Here is a 19,592-nt window from a genome sequence, read left to right as displayed (position 1 = left end):
AAACTTGAATCACCTGCATTTCACTTCCACTATTTTTACTATTACCATCTGTATTATTGTTTCCTTAATTTTTCTTAAAATGGACCCATTTTATTGAAGTATAGTTGATGTACAACATTGTAAGTTACAGGTGTACTGTATAATGAGACACGATTTTTAAAGCTTATACTCCATTTATAGTTATTATAAAACATTGGCTGTATTCCGGTTTTGTACAGTATATTCTTGTAGCTTATTTTATACCTATTAGTGTGTACCTCATAGTCCCCTCCTCCTATCATGCCCCTCCCCTCTTCCGTCTCCCCACTGGTAACCACTAGTCTGTTCTGTATATCTGCAAGTCTGCTTCTTTGTTGTTATGGTCACTAGTTTGTTGTATTTTTTAGATTCCACATGTAAGTGATATCATACAGTATCTGTCTTTCTCTGACTTATTTCACTTAGCATAACGCCCTCAAAGTCTATCCATGTTGCTGCAAATGGCAAAATTTCGTTCTTTTTTATGGATGAGTAGTATTTCATTATATATATACACACACACCCCACATCTTCTTTATCGATTCATCTATTGATGGACATTTAAGTTGCTTCTGTATCTTGGCAGTTGTAAATAATGACCCAGGTTTTTATTAACTCAAATTTGTTTTAAAAGCAATCTAGGTATTACTACAGAAAATAGAACGTATTTTTGCCATAATTTATTTGTCATAAAATAAAGGTAACCTTAAATATAAAAAAAGTAAAACACAGCAGTTATTATATGCTAGATGAAAATTCTGCTTTCCAATGACAGTTCCGAGGCTGAAGGAAGCCCTCTCTTTGTCAAAGATCATGTTAGCAGGTGTTAGAAAGATGTTAAATCACACATACAAAATCAAGGCTCTCCCCTTCACATAATCTGAGAGATTGAAAGAGAAGTGAAAGAGAATGATCCCTAGTGAGGTCAGTGATATTTAAGGTCAGGTCTGTGTACTGTCCAACATCCTTTAGAGAACTACTTGTATTAAAATCCTGATCCAGAATGATAAAGATTATAGCTAGGTAAGCTTTCACTTAGCCTCAGCCAAGTCCCTGGGATCTATGAGGCAGACCAGCGTCTAGCACAGTTGATGCTTGTCGATGAATGAATGTATTTCTAACCTGCCATTGGTCAAAGGCTGGGTCCTTTGCACCTCCGTGTTCCGTTTTGTTTCATAAGCCTCCCTGAAAGATCCAGTGAGCAATAAATGACTCCGGCTAGTTGGCTTCTACATGAAGTCTAGCTACACTCATTATCTTATTACCATTCCCCACGTGCTGGTGGAATTGACTTTTTCCTTACCTACTGTGCATAACTAATTCCTAGACTTTACAGGGCCACCCTAAATCCAGAGCTCTCGGGAGCTATTCATATGTAGGTATCTAAAGCCTATAACATTCGTTCCTAAAATAATTATTAGCACCTGCTGGGACCAGTTATCCTAGGTCCTAGAGATATCAGAGGATAGTGAGAAATGGACACTTTCTTGGGATACAGAGAAAGGCCACTTGGGGGCAGCTGTTTCACCCCTAAAATTCAGTCAATTGCTTAGCAACCTAATTGTCTTGTTGTTAGAGGAGTCATCAGAAAACACTACTTCCTGGGGACTTCTCCCAGTAGAGAGAATCTGAGAATAGGTGTAGTTTTCATGGCCTTCTCCACCTGGACCTTTTCTTTCTGGCTTTCAGGGGCATGGAGAAGTTCTGCAGAGGCTCAGAGGAAGACAAGAGTCAGATGTTTATCTTCAGGGAATCCAGCCTGTAGCCTTTACCACACTAGAGGACTTCTAACAGCAGTGCCTTTCTAGGCATGAGGCTGGCACTAACAGATCTTCTTTTCCTTCTGTATTTATAGTCGGCTACGGTGAAGCTGTCAAAACCAGTGGCTCTGTGGACTCAGCAGGATGTCTGCAAGTGGCTGAAGAAACATTGTCCGAATCAGTATCAGATCTACAGTGAGTCATTCAAACAGCATGACATAACGGGTAAAGTATGCAGTATCTGAAATATTTCACTCCCTCTCCCTCTTCCCATCTCAATGGCCTTTCCCACACCCTTAAAATGAAAAAGCATCTCCCTGCTGAAATTGTCTGGCATGGGTTTACTTTAAAAGGAACGATAAATTCCAGATCCGGGCACGCCATGCTACTTAACAAGCATAAGTGGGAACATGGATTTTGAGTGTCCAGTATAAAAGTATGTGGTAATCAGGGTAAGGGGTTGGGGGATCCTAGAGAAAATAAGAGTGTAGCAGTCCTAGAGTAAAGAAAGGGAGGAGATCCTTCAAATTAATTTGGTTACAGGGTCCGTAGGTAGATGTTTTAAGAAGAAAAGTTTTCTAAATAGGAAAATTCTGGACTGAATATAATAATACTAACTCAGTGCCCCTGAGATGAATACCCTCAAAGCACAAATTAAGACTCCCTTTAAATCAAGGGGCTTCGAGTATTATATGTGGAAGTTGAGAAGCACTTGGCAGCAGGAAATATGACAGCATAATGAACTGTAAAAGCCTGTAGGATCGTGTCTCTCAATTGGAGAATGGAGTGGGTAGGAGGGAGCGGATAGGTCCACGGTGGGAGCCCATCAGAGTAAGGGGGTCTTTTGCAGACCTCGCCTGCCCACCTGCCTTGAGATGTTGCTTGATCGTGGGTACCATTCCTCCCACCCTCCTCTTCTGCAAACCCTATAATGAAAGATAGGATGGAGGAACATGCTCTGTGCACCAAAACTGTGCTTCAAGGTGGGAAAAAGTGTTGAGAAGACCTGATTCCAGTCCAGATTCTTCTTTTTTCTAAGCGAAAACTGACCTTCTAGTGGGAAAGGGACTTGCTGTCGAGTAGCTCAGCACACCTGATGCCAAGCCCTTTCCAAACTCATACTTGGCATCTTCAGAAATGCTAACCTCTATATTCACTCCCGTCACTTTGAAAAGGGTCACGTCAAGCAGAAAGCATTTATTTTTGCAGTTCAGTTCTTACCCTGTAGCTTCAAAATCTGGGGCAGATCGTACCTCCTTAGAGCAGGACTAGATGGGTGGTTTTCAAAGTGCGTTCCTTGGAGCCCTTGGTTGCACTAGAGGCTGCCAGAGGGACATGCTTTGGGTTGAGATAGGTGTGTCTGTTTCACATATTCAAATTGCACAGAAAACTTGATTTGGAGAAAGAAGCCTTCTAATATTAAATAACATTTTTTTTAATTTTATTTTTATTTATTTATTTGGTTGCATTGGGTCTTCATTGCTGCACACAGGCATTCTCCAGTTGCATCGAGCAGGGGCTACTCTTAGTTGTGGTGCGCGGACTTCTCATTGCAGTGGTTTCTCTTGTTGCAGAGCTCCGGCTCTAGGTGCACAGCCTTCAGTAGTTGTGGCTCGTGGGCTCAGTACTTGTGGCTCGTGGGCTCTAGAGCGCAGGCTCAGTAGTTGTGGTGCACGGACTTAATTGCTCTGCGGCATGTGGGATCTTCCTGGACCAGAGATCGAACCCATGTCCCCTGCACTGGCAGGCGGATTCTTAACCACTTCACCACCAGGGAAGTCTCTAAATAACGCTGAGCTACATTATCAGAGATTCCTGATGACCAAGTTAGTAATGTTTAAATATGTAAGGAACACACAGGTGTAGCTCAAAGTGAGTTAACAGAGAGTGAAGTCCTCCTAACTTAAGCCTAGAAATGGTCCTTAATGTACTTCTTTTCTCCTCCGAACTGGAGGTAATGGCCCATTTGGATGAAATTCCTGAAATCCTGAAGGCAGTGTCAGAACTTAGCTTAGATTCCAAGTGTCTAGATTCTTTTTCTTAGTCCCTCCCTTAAGGATATAAGAAAATCCCATACAGGGTCAGCTATTCCACCCCTAGAATTTATCAACCAGTTAGTAACCATTTGGCTGCTTATGGGAACCTTCACCAGATAATGTCTGTTTCTTAATGCTTGTGTGATAGTAATGGCAAAACCTTTTTCATGATCTTATGAGAAAGTAGTGTTATCTTTTGTTAGGGGTGGGAATTCTGTGATACCCTTGAGGGAAGGGTAAGCGTTTATAATGGTTTGAAAAGGATGAGCATTACACCCCCCTCAGAAATAAAGGTCTCATGCGTCAATGCTTATGGAGTAAATGGTACCACTTCCTAAGGCTTTCTGCCAAGTGGCCTTGTGTTGCAAACAGCTGTCATATTGCTTTTGGTGGCATACCTCGTCTCCACAAACACCTCTGGTGTTGGTAAATTGCAACCTTCTTGAGATCTTGGACAAGCTGCTTAACCTAGACAGGTTATTCAACCTCACTTCTTCATCTCCAAAATGGAGATGGTAATAATAACAATACCTGTCTCAGAGAGTCGTTGTGAAGATTAAATGAAATGATATAAACAAACCACTAAGTTAATCATTTATCGACACCTTCTACCTACTAGCATTGTGCCGTTCTTCATGTCGAAACTCATCTGGAGGTGTCTAAAATCATACTGTTACTTCATTCTGAGGGCAGCCTGTTTTCTGGCAAGAAAAGAAAGCAGGGGATTTTTTGGGGACTTAGGAGAGAATGATTTCAGATTAACACTTGACACACACATCTTTCTGACCTTCACCTATTCAAGGCCTCAGAAGACCACTTTTGTGTCCTGTCCCTCCGCAAGGGTGAATGTAAACTACCCAAATGATCGCAGGTGCCAAGTGGCCCGAAGATAGATAGCTTTCAGGACTGAAGCCAGCCTGCAGTTCCAGCCCTGGGGTGCTGGCGGCTGCAGGAAGCCTAGTACCCTTGTAGGCGCTGATAAACTGGGCAAAGAGGATTGTGAAAAATCAAGACACGACAGCAGAGACAGCCTCAGCAGCCGATGCAGACAGTAGAGTGTCTCAGAGTGAGGGCCGGGAGGGGGTTACAAGTGCCAGGTCAAAGCTCAGACTTGCAGCTTAGCTCCGTGATTCTGTGAAGGTGACTTGGTGTACTCCCGCTTTCTTTACCTGTGAAGAGGAGGTGATAATAGCACCCGCCTCAGAGTGTCGCTGGGAAAGTAGTTCACGGTCACAGTAAGCGGTGAATGTTAGCTGCTGCTGCTTGCCTAAGTGCTGCTGCACTTTCTATGAGAACAAACCACACACGTAAACACTGATGAATTCATGCATCTTTGTTATCCTGAAACTTATAATGAGCACCTAAGGATGGGGGTTGGGATGTGGGCTGGTAAGTATCCTGTGCTTATCTGCGAGGCCACAATAAAGATGTCCATGTGTCTCTTATTTATGCTTAGATTCTCGTGAGTACTGCTGTTCATTTATGTGTCTTAAAGCAAGGGTCTCCAACATCATGCTCATCAGGGAAGCATGTTATATCTCTGGAACATATAAACAATCCCTTAATTTAGAGGCGTGTGGGACCATGACGATAAATAAAAAAGACATATTAAATGGAAAGAAGAATCAGGAAGAAAAAAAGATGGGCTTTCTGATTACAGACCTGAGGCAAATCCCACTCCTCCCACCCCGCCCCTGTTCTCCACCCCTCGACCTCTGACAAGTAATAACTGTGCAGCATCACACAAGCTAGTTTCAAGTCAGTGATCTGAGAGTAATATTTATCTTAAAGCGTTGTTGGAAAGGTTAAAGGGGACGATGCATGCGAAGGGTTTAGCTTTATGCCTGATACATAGTAGACGTTTGTTTAGCAAGTATTTATGGAGCATCTGCCCTGTACCAGGTGTGGGGAATACAGCAATAAATAAAATAGCCAGTGATCTGTGTAGGGAAAACATTGTGCCTCCTTAGAAAACCGTGCACCCTCAGTAGCACATCATTTCGGGTTATCTAATTCTGACTCTACGAAGCTGTTCTACAACTCTGTAAGTTGTAGGTAAGTGATAGCAGTATGAAATAATTCTTGTTTGTAGATGTGTAAATTCTGTCCCACAGAGGTTCAGTTGACTTCCCAATCCACTGTGAAAAAGGTGAGTTTTGTCTCCCATTTACACCTTCACTTCATTCCTCCTGATCTGAACATGTGTCTGCTCTTTGGTTTCTCCTTTGAGTTGGTTGTAACATCTTATCAGTTTCCACAAAATCTTAAACATGTGTTTATTTTTGTATATGATGACAGTCAGGATTTTAACTTTTTTGAAAATGACCCTTTAACCTTGGTAGTTGTTTCTTTTTTTTTTATTGGTTTCCACCAACGATTCCACTACATTAACATCTTTCTGATGCCTTTGTTTAAAATACATTAAACTATAAACAAACTCCCCCCCCTCCGCCATCCAGTTTCTCCAAAGTCTAAGGAAACTTAAGGTATGTTTTAACACACCAGTATTCAAAACACTGTGCAGATTTCCTCTTAGAATCTCTGAGAATTTCATCATGTCCAGAAGGCACCTACTGTTTTATGGCAGTTGAGTTAAATCAGAAGAGACGCTACTAGTGGTGACTCCCTACAGAAGTGCTCTTAACAGGCATGAGATGGTTAGAACACCTGAGAGGCGTTAGGAGAGATGTATTTAAATCATCAGATTAGGCTTGAAGGAAAGAAATTTGACTATTTTCCTGTGCTTGCAAGATTCTTTCCCCAGCTTTCTGAGGCCGGGCTTGGAATGCTGATGAGGAAGCTCTACTGGGGCCAGGTGTAAGCTCACAGGCAACGTTCGGATTCTTTTTTATGCACAGTTAAGAATCTTTTCAGGTTTGAGGCAGTTTCAGCCCCTGGCTGTGCCTGGTATTCTTCCTGCGGCGGCTGCTAAAATCAACTCATTTCCTTCCGCGTCAAGCCTTTCCTCTGTAAAGGGTTCTTCCCCCCCCCAACTTTAAAGACTTATCTTCGTGGGTGAGGCGCTCAGAGCTCCCCAGAATACAAAGTGCATTTTTAGAAGCTATTTTGAATGTGTAAAAGGTTTCCACGTGGCCTGCTTCGTGGAACACGGGTGGGAATCCTTTAGATGTCTGCAGGAATAAATACTTACCCTGTGAATGTCCCCTGCAGGTGGTCAGTATTGACTTGTCATGTTTCTCAATGGTCTCCTACAAAATCAGTGAATACTTCGGGTTCTTTCTGTGCTTCAGACACTGCCCATTTGTACCTCTTTCCCCTTTTCAAAGTATTCCTCTGGGATGTAGCACCCTGAAATTTGGCCGTTCCGCTTATGCTATTAAATAAAGGGGAAACCTCTTTATCTTTTTGAAACCTTTGGATTGTGGGCTCTGTGCATTTGCTAACATTTACCCTTCTGCTATTGTCTTCCTAGTCCTTTTTTTTTTTTTTTTTTTTTGCAGTACGCGGGCCTCTCACTGTCGTGACCTCTCCCGTTGCGGAGCACAGGCTCCGGACGCGCAGGCTCAGCGGCCATGGCTCAGGGGCCCAGCCGCTCCGCGGCCTGTGGGATCTTCCCCGGACCGGGGCACGAACCCGTGTCCCCTGCATCGGCAGGCGGACTCCCAACCACTGCGCCACCAGGGAAGCCCCTTCCTAGTCTTTTATCACGGTTAGAATTACCCATGGAGGTCGGTGGGGTGTGTAGTAAACAAGTGTCCAAAGAAGTAGAGTAATTATTTTATGTGCTATACCTGTGAGAACACTACTTTGTGGAACCCAGTGTAGCCCAATGAAATGTGGGCTTGTTGAGCTACCCCAGTGCTTCGTCTGCACATTTTCTTGTCTTTGTTGGGTTGCCCTCTGCATAGTGTGTTCTACTTTTGTATATCTTTGTGTTTTGTTACATTTCTCTTTTGTATGAACTGCTCTACGTTTTTTATTGAATCTCGAGCAGCATTTTATATCTGCATAATAGAGTTTGGACATCATCGGGGCATGAGTTTCCACATACTAATTTTCCAATAACAGCATTTATTCTTCATTTTTAACGCCCTTTGATAGAAAGCTTACTAACATCACCTCTATACTCCTCCGCATTCTTAAACCTAGGATGCTGAATTTGGTTGTCTTGATGATTCAGGATGATAGATTTCTGAATGTTGGAAGTGACTTCAGATGTCATCTGAGGTTTTATGGGGTCAGTTTAAAACTACGCCTTGCAATGAGAAATATGAATGGAGATCAGAATATCAGCTTCATTCCTGATAAAGCTTTTTTGGAGAATATCCTTTAGGTCTTCAGATGAATTGATTTGCTAAGAATATTTTCCCTCTAAATGAGGTATTCTGGTCACTGGCACAGTTGGGAAGTGCCCCTCTAACCGCCTGGGAGAGAGCAGACTGCATGAGGCACACAGGTCACAAGACAGGACAGAACATGAGGCTGGGCTGGGCAAACCCGTTTCCTGCTTCCAAGGGCACCAAACAGAGGGGAGGAGAGAGAGGCCAGGAGTGTTAGGGAAGTTCTTCCATGAAGGAATAGGGTGGGGAACGAGTGTCCCCCTACCACTTCAATCAGATGTCTCCCCACATGTCCTTTCCAACATCCCTGCTAGATGGCCAGACAGCCTTTGCTCAGACACCTGCAGGGATGAGCATTTCATAATTTTTAAAAGCAAACTGTTGTTTTTTGTTTGTTTGTTTTGGTTCAAGATTTTGGATGACGGTGGCAGTTACAGTGCTTGGTTTTCCTTACTCCCTCCTACTCTGAGCTGCAGGGCTCTCAAATGCCAGGCTTTCTTCTACCCTCCTCAAACCCACCTTTTTACCTGGATAATTCCAACTTCCTTCCGGGCTTTAGTTCAGATACCACCTCCTACAAAAGCCTTTCTTACTCCTCCTCTTCTGGATTAAGTGACCCATCCTGTAGCTCCCAGGATAAAAGCCCTGTGATAGAACTTGTCCCATGAAGTTGATAAATGATTAGACAGTTCTGCTGAGGTTTTACTGAAACCCACCCCTAGATCCTGTTTAGGTTCCTGGGTTATAGAAACCTTTGCTGAAGAGAGCCCTTCATGACTGCCCCCCAGTACACATTCACGTGCCAGGCCTCCATGGAGCCATGATGCCTTCCCCCAGCCTTTTCTTCATCCCAGTGGCCTGTTAAGTGGCTCTCCCAACATGCTTTCTCCCAATTCCTTTCTTCATCGCTAGTAAAGGTCTGGTTTCTGCTACGCTGAAAACTTACACGCTGTTTGATGGGATTTCCCTAAAACTTTTTACCCTCTACCCATCTGTCTTCTCCTGCCTCTTGTTTCAGAAGGCATGCTCTTATTCCCTTCTACAAACAACCTTTTCTGCCTCTGCTTTAACCAGACGTCCCCTATATCCTCTGGATATTTGCTTCCTCAGTTACAGTCATCCTGTCATCTTCAGTCTAGCTACACTGGCTACCTCCTTTCTCTCTAAATACAGTTGACCCCTGAACGAAGTGGGTTTCATATACACAGGTCCACTTATACGCAGATATTTTTCAATGGAAAATGCAATAGGACTGCATGGTTCATTGAATCCGCGGATGCAGGGGAGCCATGGATACGGAGGGCTGACAGTACTGCAGGCGGATTAACCCCCTCGTTGTTCGCGGGTCAACTGTAGCTTCGTTTTAGCCCCTTGACCAATCCCTTCCTATTCATTTCATTTATTTGTTAAATCATAATTAATTCATTTGTTTTATAAAATTTATGTGACCACTACCACATGCCAGGCAGAACACTGTACCCAACAGCTTCAGAATGTATGTACTTTCCAGTTCAGGGGACTTATTCACCATGATGTACTATACACCAGGGCACAAATCAGTGTCAGTAAATTTGAAAAACCTGAAGTGGCACAGGGTGCATTCTCTGACCGAAACAGAATTAAATTAGAAATCACTACCAAGATAATCAAGAAGATCCCAAATATTTAGAAACTTAATGCACATCCATGTAACCAGATGGGAGAGGGGGAAAAAAATCGCAAGAGAAACTAAAACATATTTTGAACTGAATGATAGTAGAAACATTAATATTTCAAACGTTTGTGTGGTACAGCTACAGAACTTAGAGGAAAATTATAGCCTGAAATGCCTGTATTAGAAAAGAAAGAAGAAAGAGTTGAACTTGATTAATTAAAATTTTACCTTAAGAAGTTAGAGAAGGAAGAATACTAATCTCAAAGAGCTGAAATCAGTAAGACACAAAACATACAGGCAATAAAGAAAATTAACAAAGGTAAACCTGATTCCTTGAAAAGATCAACAAAAACTGATAAATGTCTAGATAGCCTGAATGAGGGAAAAAAAGACAGCATCAAGTGAGAAGTTGGGGATATCACTAAGTTTTCTACGTTCATTAAAAGAGCAGAAAATAATATGAACAGGTTTATGCCCACATACTTAACAACTGAGATGAAATGGACTAATTCCTTAAAAACGATAACTTAACAATATCTGACTCAAGAAAGCTAGAAAATTTAAATAGCCATGGATCTCTTAATCAGTTAAACTTTTAATCAGAACTTCCCATAAAGGAAGTTTCAAGCACAGAAGGCTTTTTCCAATAAATTAAAACAGTCGAGAATTAGCAACCAAATTTTCACAAATTCTTTCAAAAATAGAGAAAGGGGGAGCACTTCCAAACTCATTTTATGAGACCAGACTAACCCTGATACCAAAAGCTGACAAAGATATTACAAGAATGGTATGGTACGGACCAATATCCTTCATGAACATAAACCTACAAACCTTGACAGAATACAAGGGTTGAATCTCACAATAGACAAAAAGGATATTACATCATGGTCATATGTGCATAGGAATGTAAAGTTGATTCCATTTTCGAAAACCGATGTGATTCGTCATGTTAAGAGTAAATGAAGAAAGTCATATGATCATCTCATTAGATGCAGAAGGCTTCTGATTTCAGCTCTGATATGTAAAGAGCTTGGATGTCATCACTCTAATCCTTACCACAAGACAAAGCTGGACACAGTGAGTTTACTGGTAGTCTGGTGGTTAGGGCTCCACACTTTTGCTGCCGAGGGGTTCAATCCCTGATTGGGGAACTAAGATACCACAAGCTGCACGAAGCAAAAAAAAAAAAAAAAAAAAAAAAAAGCTGGATAAACTGAAAAACAGTGGGTCAGAGAGCTGATGTCATAATGCAAATCACCCCCCTGAAATCTGGAGAGAAGGGCACATGCAGGAGATACAGAACCCCAAAGACCTGCTTAGCTGGAACAGAGACAGACCAATAATAATGGACAAAATATTTGGACACTTCACAAAGAAGGTAAAAGCATGGCCAATAAGCACATGAAAATATGCCCAGCAATATTAAGTCATCAGGAAAATGCAGATACAACCCAGTGAGATATCACTTTACACCCAGTAGAATGGCTGAAGTTCAAAGGATTGGCAATACCAAGTGTTGCTGAAGATGTAGAGCAACTGGATCTCTTGTACACTGTTGTTGTGAGTAAATATGGTGCCACCAGATGCAGAAAGTAAATTTCTTACACAGTTAATCACACACTTATTAGATGGTCTGCCGTTCTGCTCTCAGATATTTACTAAAGAGAATCGGAAACATATGTTCATAAAAATTCCAGTCCACTCATATCCAAAAGAGCTTTACTCAGACAAAAATTTTAAACAACCCTTAGGTCCATCAAGAGTAGAATGGGTAAAACAAAGTGTGCTGTATTCACACCAGAAACAATGCAGAACAATACAAAGGAACCAACTACTGATGCATATGACAACAGGAATGAATGTCACGGTGTACTCAGAGAAAGAAGTTAGAAAGAAAAGAACACACACAGCGTGATTCCAATCATATGAAATTCTAAAACAACAAAATTAACTTACAGTGATGGCGGTGAGATCGGTGGTTACTTCCGGGGGTGTGTGTGGCGGGGTACTAGAAGGGAGATTGATACGAAGAGGAGCAACGGAACTGTCTGTGCTGATGAAAATGCTTCGTATCTTTGTCACAGTTATCTATTTGGCACCTCAAATCTGTGAAATTTATTGTAAACAAGTTATATCTCAAAGCTGGTTTTTACAAGCTTGTGTGCTTTCCAGATTTTCTAAAATGGACATACTGTTTTTAAAAGGAAAAAATGAAAATGCCATCCTGCGTCTTTCCATACTAGCTGTAGGATCATTTAGGTTAAAGGTAGTTAGGTGAATAGACAGAGTTTTCTATTCATTTGTCTATAATATATAGTTATGGATAATGAGATTGAAAATCCACTTTATGCATTTTTCACTGGAAGAATAATCAGATACCAGAACATTCTTATAAAGAAAGGTATAGTCTGCCAGTTGCTGGAAGATGTACTGCTGACGAAAGGAGAACAGTTCTCTTGTCTTATTGAGATCCTGCTTGTCTGAGCCTACACCCGTGCATCCAAGATGCTTGTATTTCACAGATGAGTTAAATTTCAGAAAATATTCGTTGCCATAGCACACAGTTGGCCCTTTTATATTTTACTCATTAATAGCTTTTTCAATTAAAAACTACTCTCACCGCCATTTTATAAACCAAAGGAATTTTAACAAAAAAAAAAAGACCCTCATGGCTTAAAAATGGAGTACATTTCACTTTAAGAAAAACATACATTGTTTTTATTTCTCCCATTTTCATCACAGATCAGCGCGGCTTTGTTAAGTTAGTTAAGGAAACTACTGCTCTTGGGGACGTTTATTGATATTCTAAGTACATAATTTATTTAATATTAGAGATGGTATGTGGCGGGATAAGAATGGAAGTTGTCACCAAATGAACTATGTGTTGTTTCACAGATCAGAACAAGAACAGAAGGAATATACTTTTCTTAACCAGCAGCATAGACTTAAATACACCTCATACACTGCTCTTGTATCACCTACTGGCTGCTCTCTGTAGAATTATTATAATCAAGGCTCCTCTCACAGGTGGGGGGGGGTTTGCTATGGTTACCAGTTTTCTCTTGGATGACCCTCCCCTCCTGTCATCACCTCTATAGGTTTTATAGTGTGGGAAACAGACTAAAGGAAAAGGCTTGCCTAGGTCCCACGGCCAGGAAATGGGGAGCTGGGGTCAGGAGCTAGCTTTCTAAACCCTTATCCCAGTGCCTCTCTCACTTACAAGATACCCTTTTCCCGGCCAGCACCAGATAGCAGACCCACACCAAAGGCTTCTGAGACCTGAGAAATGCCAGTGCCAGCCAGAAGGAATCGCCTTACCAAAGTTGTAAACCTGGAGCAGTCCTGCTTTAGAAAACCCCTGACATCTTGAATAATGCCAGTTGTTTCTTGGAGGTTTTCTATGTGCAAGAGGCTCTGCTGAGAACTGTCCACTGTCGAGTACCTAGAACTGTCTGGAACCATTCAGTGTTAGCAAATTGTAGCTCTCAATCTTGCAAGCTGTTACAGGTGAGGAAGCGAGGCCCAGACTTCAGTGGGAGACTCAAGCTGAGCGCTTAACGTCAACAGGACCTACCATACAGGCTTGTTGGGAGGTGAAAGGAGTTAAAACATACTTAGAACAGTGCCAGGTCCATTGTAGGGGCTCAATAAATGTTATCTGTCATCCTCATTAGTGGTCTGTGTTTAGTAAGTGAGAAGCATTCAACGAGGACCACCATGGGCTCTGCACCGTGCTCACCGCAGTAAGATAGAAAAGCAAGACACCACTGGTTCCATGGTGTCGGACTAGAAGGCACCTCCTCCTGTCTCCTGTTATTCCCATGAGGAAACAGAGGCCTGGAGCTAAACTGAGCTGTGCAAAGGGCACACAAGTTCTTGGATTACCAGGAACTGTTAAAAGCTAAGTCACATTGTTATGGGACAACAGGAGACCCATTCTTAGGGACAGTCCAGCAGGTCGCTTGGCTTAGAAGTAATCAGAGTAGGAGCCCAAAACAGACAAGACTCCCTCTTAGTGAGCGTGTTTTTCCACTCCCAATTCCAGGAGCAGAGTGAAGGTTTTATAGCCACCAATTCGATCTCATACTTCCTTACTTTCAACCAGATCCAGCTTTTCCTTCTCTTCCCCCTCTTTATGCCACCTTTCCAGTTCCCTATGAGAATGTCACATTATAATAAATCAAATATGACCGAAGGTCTAGCTTCCTTTGCTCCTGAGCTTTTGACCCTGTCAGAGGAATTAAGTCAATGAAGCACAACCTGTCCTGAGAAGTCCCTGTTTGCTTTTCAGCTTCTGTATCAATTTGATTCCTTTTCTCCTGATGGTTTTGTTAATTACTCTGTTTTGTTTTGCTTTTTACTTTGCCGTGTTTTTAGAACATGCTGAAGTCAGATTGTAAAATTGGGAGATCCCCTCCCCTTGGTTTCGCTCCCCATCCCTGTTTGAAAATTACTGTACTGTGTACTCCCTACGCGGCGAGTCAGATCTCCCATCCATCCGCACAGAGCCCAGGCTGTGTGCGCAGAGCCTCTGTTGCTGCGTGCTTTTGGGGGTTTGGCAATGAGCCCTTTTAGAGGCCACCTGCTAAGTGGCCCGATGACTCTCCTCCTTCAGACAGCACTGTTTATGGTGGTGAGCGTGATGCTGTGCGTCAACAGAGGGAACTGAAGCCCACACACGAGATTGATTCTAGTTAAGAGCCTGTGGCACTGTGTGCATGAAATACTATTGTCCTCAAGAGGTCTTGGCCAGTGTCATTCTAGGCCATTTGTGTGTGGACTCTCATGTTCCTCATTCAGAGTTCCACTAGATATGTTTTCCAGCTCCCAGATTTATGTTAGGGTGATGTGGCTGTTAAGTGTTTAATTGCTCCTGACAAGTTTCATATCTTGGAAAGTTATGAAAGATTAGAGAAAGCAGGGATGTGGAGACCTGTGATGGAGTCCCCTCCGCTGATGAGTCACTGATGAGTCCCCTTGGCCAAGTCTAACCTCTCTGAGCCTCAGTTTCCCTTTCTCTAAAATAAAATTATGATAATATACCTTACAAAGTTGGTATCAGTTACTGTTGTTGGTGGTGATCTATAACTGTATGGACTCCATACAAAGGTTTGTAAGAAGCAGAGTATAGAAATTACTTTGCAAATGGTAAAGAATGATACAAATGTATATATGTGTGTGTGTGTATGCATGTATATACATGTGTATGTGTAGTTCTTGTTTCACTGTTTAAGGGTATCTCAGTTCTCTAATTAGGGCCCTAAAAACTATCAACTTCAGTTTCCCCAGCCCACCAAAATTTTGCTTTGCCCCATGCCTTTTTGAGTAGTCTAATTATTGCAAATAAATATCAACTTATCTCCCAAACAGGTACTTAGCAGCAAATACTCCCAAAGACATTTCTCTAGTAACTCAGAGTGTAAAGAATTCAGAAGATTTGATTCTTGATCATTAAGACAATTATCATGATGTTAGGGAAAACCATATATTATTAAAAATATTTCAGTGTTTTCATGCCAGGCACTCCAGTAAGTATTTTGCATATATTTTTATCTTCACAATAACCCCATAAGGTAATATTATTCCTATTTCACAAATGAGAAATATGAGACTCAGAAAACTTAGGTATCTTGTCTTATGTCATATCAGGCTAAAAGTGGCAAAGTCAAGGACTTTTCCAGGGCCATCTGAATCCAAAGCTCATGTTCTGACCTCTGTGCTATGAAAGATAGCATCATACAAGTACAGGTGAGTGATACACAAAGGAAGGTTGGGGTAAATACCAAAGGGGACTTGAGAAGGAACTCTTATCTATGAGTCTGGTTTATTAGGAAATCTGCTTGGAGGAGGCTGAATTTGTGTACAATTTTAGAAGAGAAAGTCCCTGAAATATCAAATTGTATTTACATATTTTGTTTGATCCTGATAGAATTTTTTAAATTATTTATTTATTTATTATTTTTGGCTGCGTTGGGTCTTCATTGCTGCGCGTGAGCTTTCTCTAGTTGTGGCGAGCCAGGGCTACTGTTCATTGCAGTGTGCAGGCTTCTCATTGCGGTGGCTTCTTTTGTTGCGGAGCACAGGCTCTAGGCACGCGGGCTTCAGTAGTTGTGACGCGTGGGCTTCAATAGTTGTGGCACTCAGCATCAGTAGTTGTGGCGCACGGTGTAGTGCGTAGGCGTAGTAGTTGCTCCGCAGCATGTGGGATCTTCCTTGAACCCGTGTCCCCTGCATTGGCAGGTGGATTCTTAACCACTGAGCCACCAGGTAAGTCCCTGATAGAATTTTAAAAGAAAATATAACAGCTTCCGAGCCACGAACCTCACCACTCCCTGTTGCCTCAGACCATGCCTCTTTTTACGCTGTGTTAGACCTGCCTGAGCCTGAAGGCATTTGGGTTTCTGAATCCAGAGGAGGGAACAGTGAAGGAGGTGGAGATAGATCAGAGGGGTAGATCGAGAGTTCCGTTGGAGAAGGCCTGAGTGTCAGGCTGAGGAAATCAGATTTTCCTCTCTTGAGTGTCATTCCACACCCATCAGTGATAAAGCATTTTTCTAGATGAGTGAAATGATAAGCTCAAAGCAGTCTTGGAAAAAAATCAAATGTGCGGATGAGACATCGCCAATGTATGAGTTGTTGGCCCAGGTGGATTCTGAAGCGTTTTCCCTTTCCCAGCCACCAAAGGTGGTTCCATGCCTAACTCCCTTTCCAAAAAGCCCCCATCCCTCTCATTACTCTAAGAGTAGAGGTCAGTAGTGATGAATTTTCTCAACATCCCTCCCTGCAATATTATCTGCGTTCTTACCCTTCCTTCACTGTTTCCTTTACGTCTCTGAGAGAAAAAAAATCTGTGTGCCGAATCCAGTGCCCTAGCCATACTCTTCTCCCGGCTCACCTACCCTTCCTCCTCCCACACCAGAATTTTATTCATTTGTCTTTCCCTTTCTTCTGGGTTTAGACTTTTTGCCTCCACTTTTGCATTTCAGTTTGAAAACATGCTGTATTCTGTCTACATCCCCTCCTCAAGATTCTTACTCGCATCTCTGTGGTCTAGGTTTTCCATCTTTCTGCTACACAATCTCCCATGATCCAACTTTATGGCTCTCTAGGAAATCATTCTTTTGTCATTTTAAACCAGACTCAACCGGGTCACTTCCTGCATTTAAAAAAAAATGAAATATGTGTGTGTGTATATATGTGTGTATATGTAGATGTATGTATGTGTACACGTATATATGTATATAAGTAAAACCTACTGGATGAAGCCCAGATTCTTAAGCTTGGCATAATCATTCCTCATCTTCATTTTAGCCATTCCTTGTATCCATCCTATTCCAAAACTGCAGCAGACCACTCTCGTTCTTGTCCCAATATTCACCTAGTGAACTTTTAGTAATTTTCAAGGCCTAACTCAAATTATTCCTCTCTTTCCTGCATTCCTTGGACCTTTCCAAGCAGAATTCATTTTTCTCATTCTGAATTTTCTTTACATTTTTTTTTTTTTTTTTTACAACAAATGACAGCTATTATTGTTAATATTATAAGACATCATTTGGTTACACATTCATCTCCCATCCACCAGCCCAGAAACTCCTCTAGGGTAGAAAGAGCATCTGATATATCTTACCACCTATAGCTGTGTTAACCCAGTGCCTGGCATAAAATAGACATTGTGTTGATTGGATTAAACTGAGTTTGTTCTTCCTTTGATAGACTTAGCCCTGAATTTAAAGCCGTTCTTCATTTCCATTGATAAGTATACTTTGATTAGTCCTTCAGTTTCCTGATTTGCCTGCTTTTCATGAAACTCATCCTATCCTTTCCTATCTTCATCCTATCCTTTCCTATCTGCATCCTATCCTTTCCTATCTGCAACTAATTACATTCCATTGATAATCAAGTCTCTCTTCTTGTCTCATTCTTGGAGAAGCCCCCTCTTTTTAAAAAAATTCCAATTTTGAATTTGTACCAAGCCCCCAAATGCCATCTTTAAATGTATTTGAATGACAGACTCTCAAAATTTTGCAGGATCCAGAGTCCCATGTTTCCTTCAGACAGGTCTTCCCAAAGATGTTTTGGCAGGCTGTGTCTGGATCTCCGCTCAGTGCCAAGAGTGATTGTCACCATGTCGTGGAAGCTTGCTGGACCCACTGAAATTCAACAGACAGGTGTTATTTTGTAGGGTGGAAAGAATATTCTTTATCTGAGAAGCTTATGTTTAGGGTAGCAGGGCAGGAGTACAGAATGTCACACCATAGCTACATTTTGTGCTAGTTTGCCTGTGTTTCACAAGTACAAAGCGTAATGCAAATATAGCATTATGATTTCAGTCGTTCAAATGTCTGGACTTGGATGCAACAGTGCTAGATGGAATCCCAGCCCTTCATGGCAAATTAGCAAACCCCAAACTACCTTAATGACATTGGTACTATCTCAGAGATTATAACTGACACAGGAGAAATGAGAATAGTGAGTGGCTAAAGTTGCTCATATGGAGCAATTTTGACTAACAACATTGGCAGTTGCGTTAGATAATGGTGGAATGAGGTATCTTCTATAAAAGAAGTAGTTAATAATAGGTAGAGTAATATTTTTGAGAGTTTCCTAACATACAAGGAACAGTGTTAAACGCTTCTTATGCATTAATGACTCTAAGCAGAGTTATCCTTCTCTTTATATATGGGGAAAGTGGACAGGGAGGTTCTGACTCCCTCAAGCTCACACGGCTAATAATGTGCAAAGGATAATCCAATATCAAGGGAAGGATTCTTCTGACCCAGGGGGTTGGCAAACTTTTTTCTGTAAAGGGCCAGATAGGGCCATTTGGTTTTGGTTTTTTTTTTTTTCGGTACGCGAGCCTCTCACTGTCGTGGCCTCTCCCGTTGCGGAGCACAGGCTCCGGACGCACAGGCTCAGCGGCCATGGCTCATGGGCCCAGCCGCTCCGCGGCATGTGGGATCCTCCCGGACCGGGGCACGAACCCGTGTACCCTGCATCGGCAGGCAGACTCTCAACCACTGCTCCACCAGGGAAGCCCAGGGCCATTTGGTTTTACAGGCCATATGGTCTTCTCACAAGTACTGAACACTGCCTGTGTAGCATGTAAATGAATGAGGTGGCTGTGTTCCAATAAAACTTTATTTACAAAAACAGGCAGCAGGTCGGATCTGACCCACAGGCTATAGCCTGCAGACCCCTATTCCAACCTCTTCCTTCCTTCCTCTGCCCAAATATGTTTTCTCAGTGATGGTTATAAAAGAAATGTAGAAGCCATAGTTTTCAAAAACATGTATTACTTTTTTCCTTTTTGTATATTCAATATAGAAAAATTAGAAAATACACACACAAAGGAAAAATATGTAAAATTCCCTTTTAACTCCAACATCCAGAAATAATCACTGGTACAAACATTTTGATGTGCGTCCTTTCAGTTTGTTGTCTCTGCACACACATTTATAAGAAATGGCATTTTACCTTAGTGGAATAGCCTTCTCTTTTCCACTTAAAAATATACGGCAAATGCATTTCTATGTCAGTTGCTGAATGCAAGATATTTTATTTGTCTGTTAATGGTTATTCTCTGGATGTTGTGTATGTTTCCACTTTCCAGATAAATTGTTTATCTGCTCCCATATGCTTCTCTTTCAACACCCCATCCTCCGCCTGTCCTATATTCTTAGTTCTGTGCTGAATTCTTCCTCGTACTCTAACACACACAGAGGCACGTGCAAAACACTGCACTTCCAAGGCCTTACTCTCCATGTCAGTAGCCCTCAGTTGTGCAGTTGTGAGAGTCACAATTTTCTGTCTCTAGCGTTGGTAC

The 19,592-nt window shown here is 41.9% G+C and overlaps 1 protein-coding gene across 4 annotated transcripts in view; it reads left to right on the top strand.

Annotated features, from left to right (window-relative positions):
- Positions 1-19,592, top strand: part of SAMD12 (sterile alpha motif domain containing 12) — a 410,733-nt gene that overhangs the window by 181,447 nt on the left and 209,694 nt on the right. For 2 of the 4 annotated variants that reach the window (XM_027092573.1, XM_027092569.1), the window contains exon 3: positions 1,874-2,003. In XM_027092573.1, the coding sequence (XP_026948374.1) occupies positions 1,874-2,003 (130 nt within the window). Of the gene's footprint in view, positions 1-1,873; positions 2,009-13,180; positions 13,381-19,592 lie in introns of those variants that run through there. The other 2 variants (XM_027092570.1, XM_027092572.1) reach the window with 2 other exon arrangements.

The sequence above is a fragment of the Aethalodelphis obliquidens genome, unplaced genomic scaffold, assembly GCF_003676395.1.
Source record: "Aethalodelphis obliquidens isolate GAN/ISIS:26980383/991018 unplaced genomic scaffold, ASM367639v1 scaffold79, whole genome shotgun sequence".
Taxonomy (NCBI): Eukaryota; Metazoa; Chordata; class Mammalia; order Artiodactyla; family Delphinidae; genus Aethalodelphis; species Aethalodelphis obliquidens.
The sequence above is the reverse complement of the archived record's forward strand: the minus strand, read 5'-3'. Positions and strand labels throughout refer to the sequence as shown.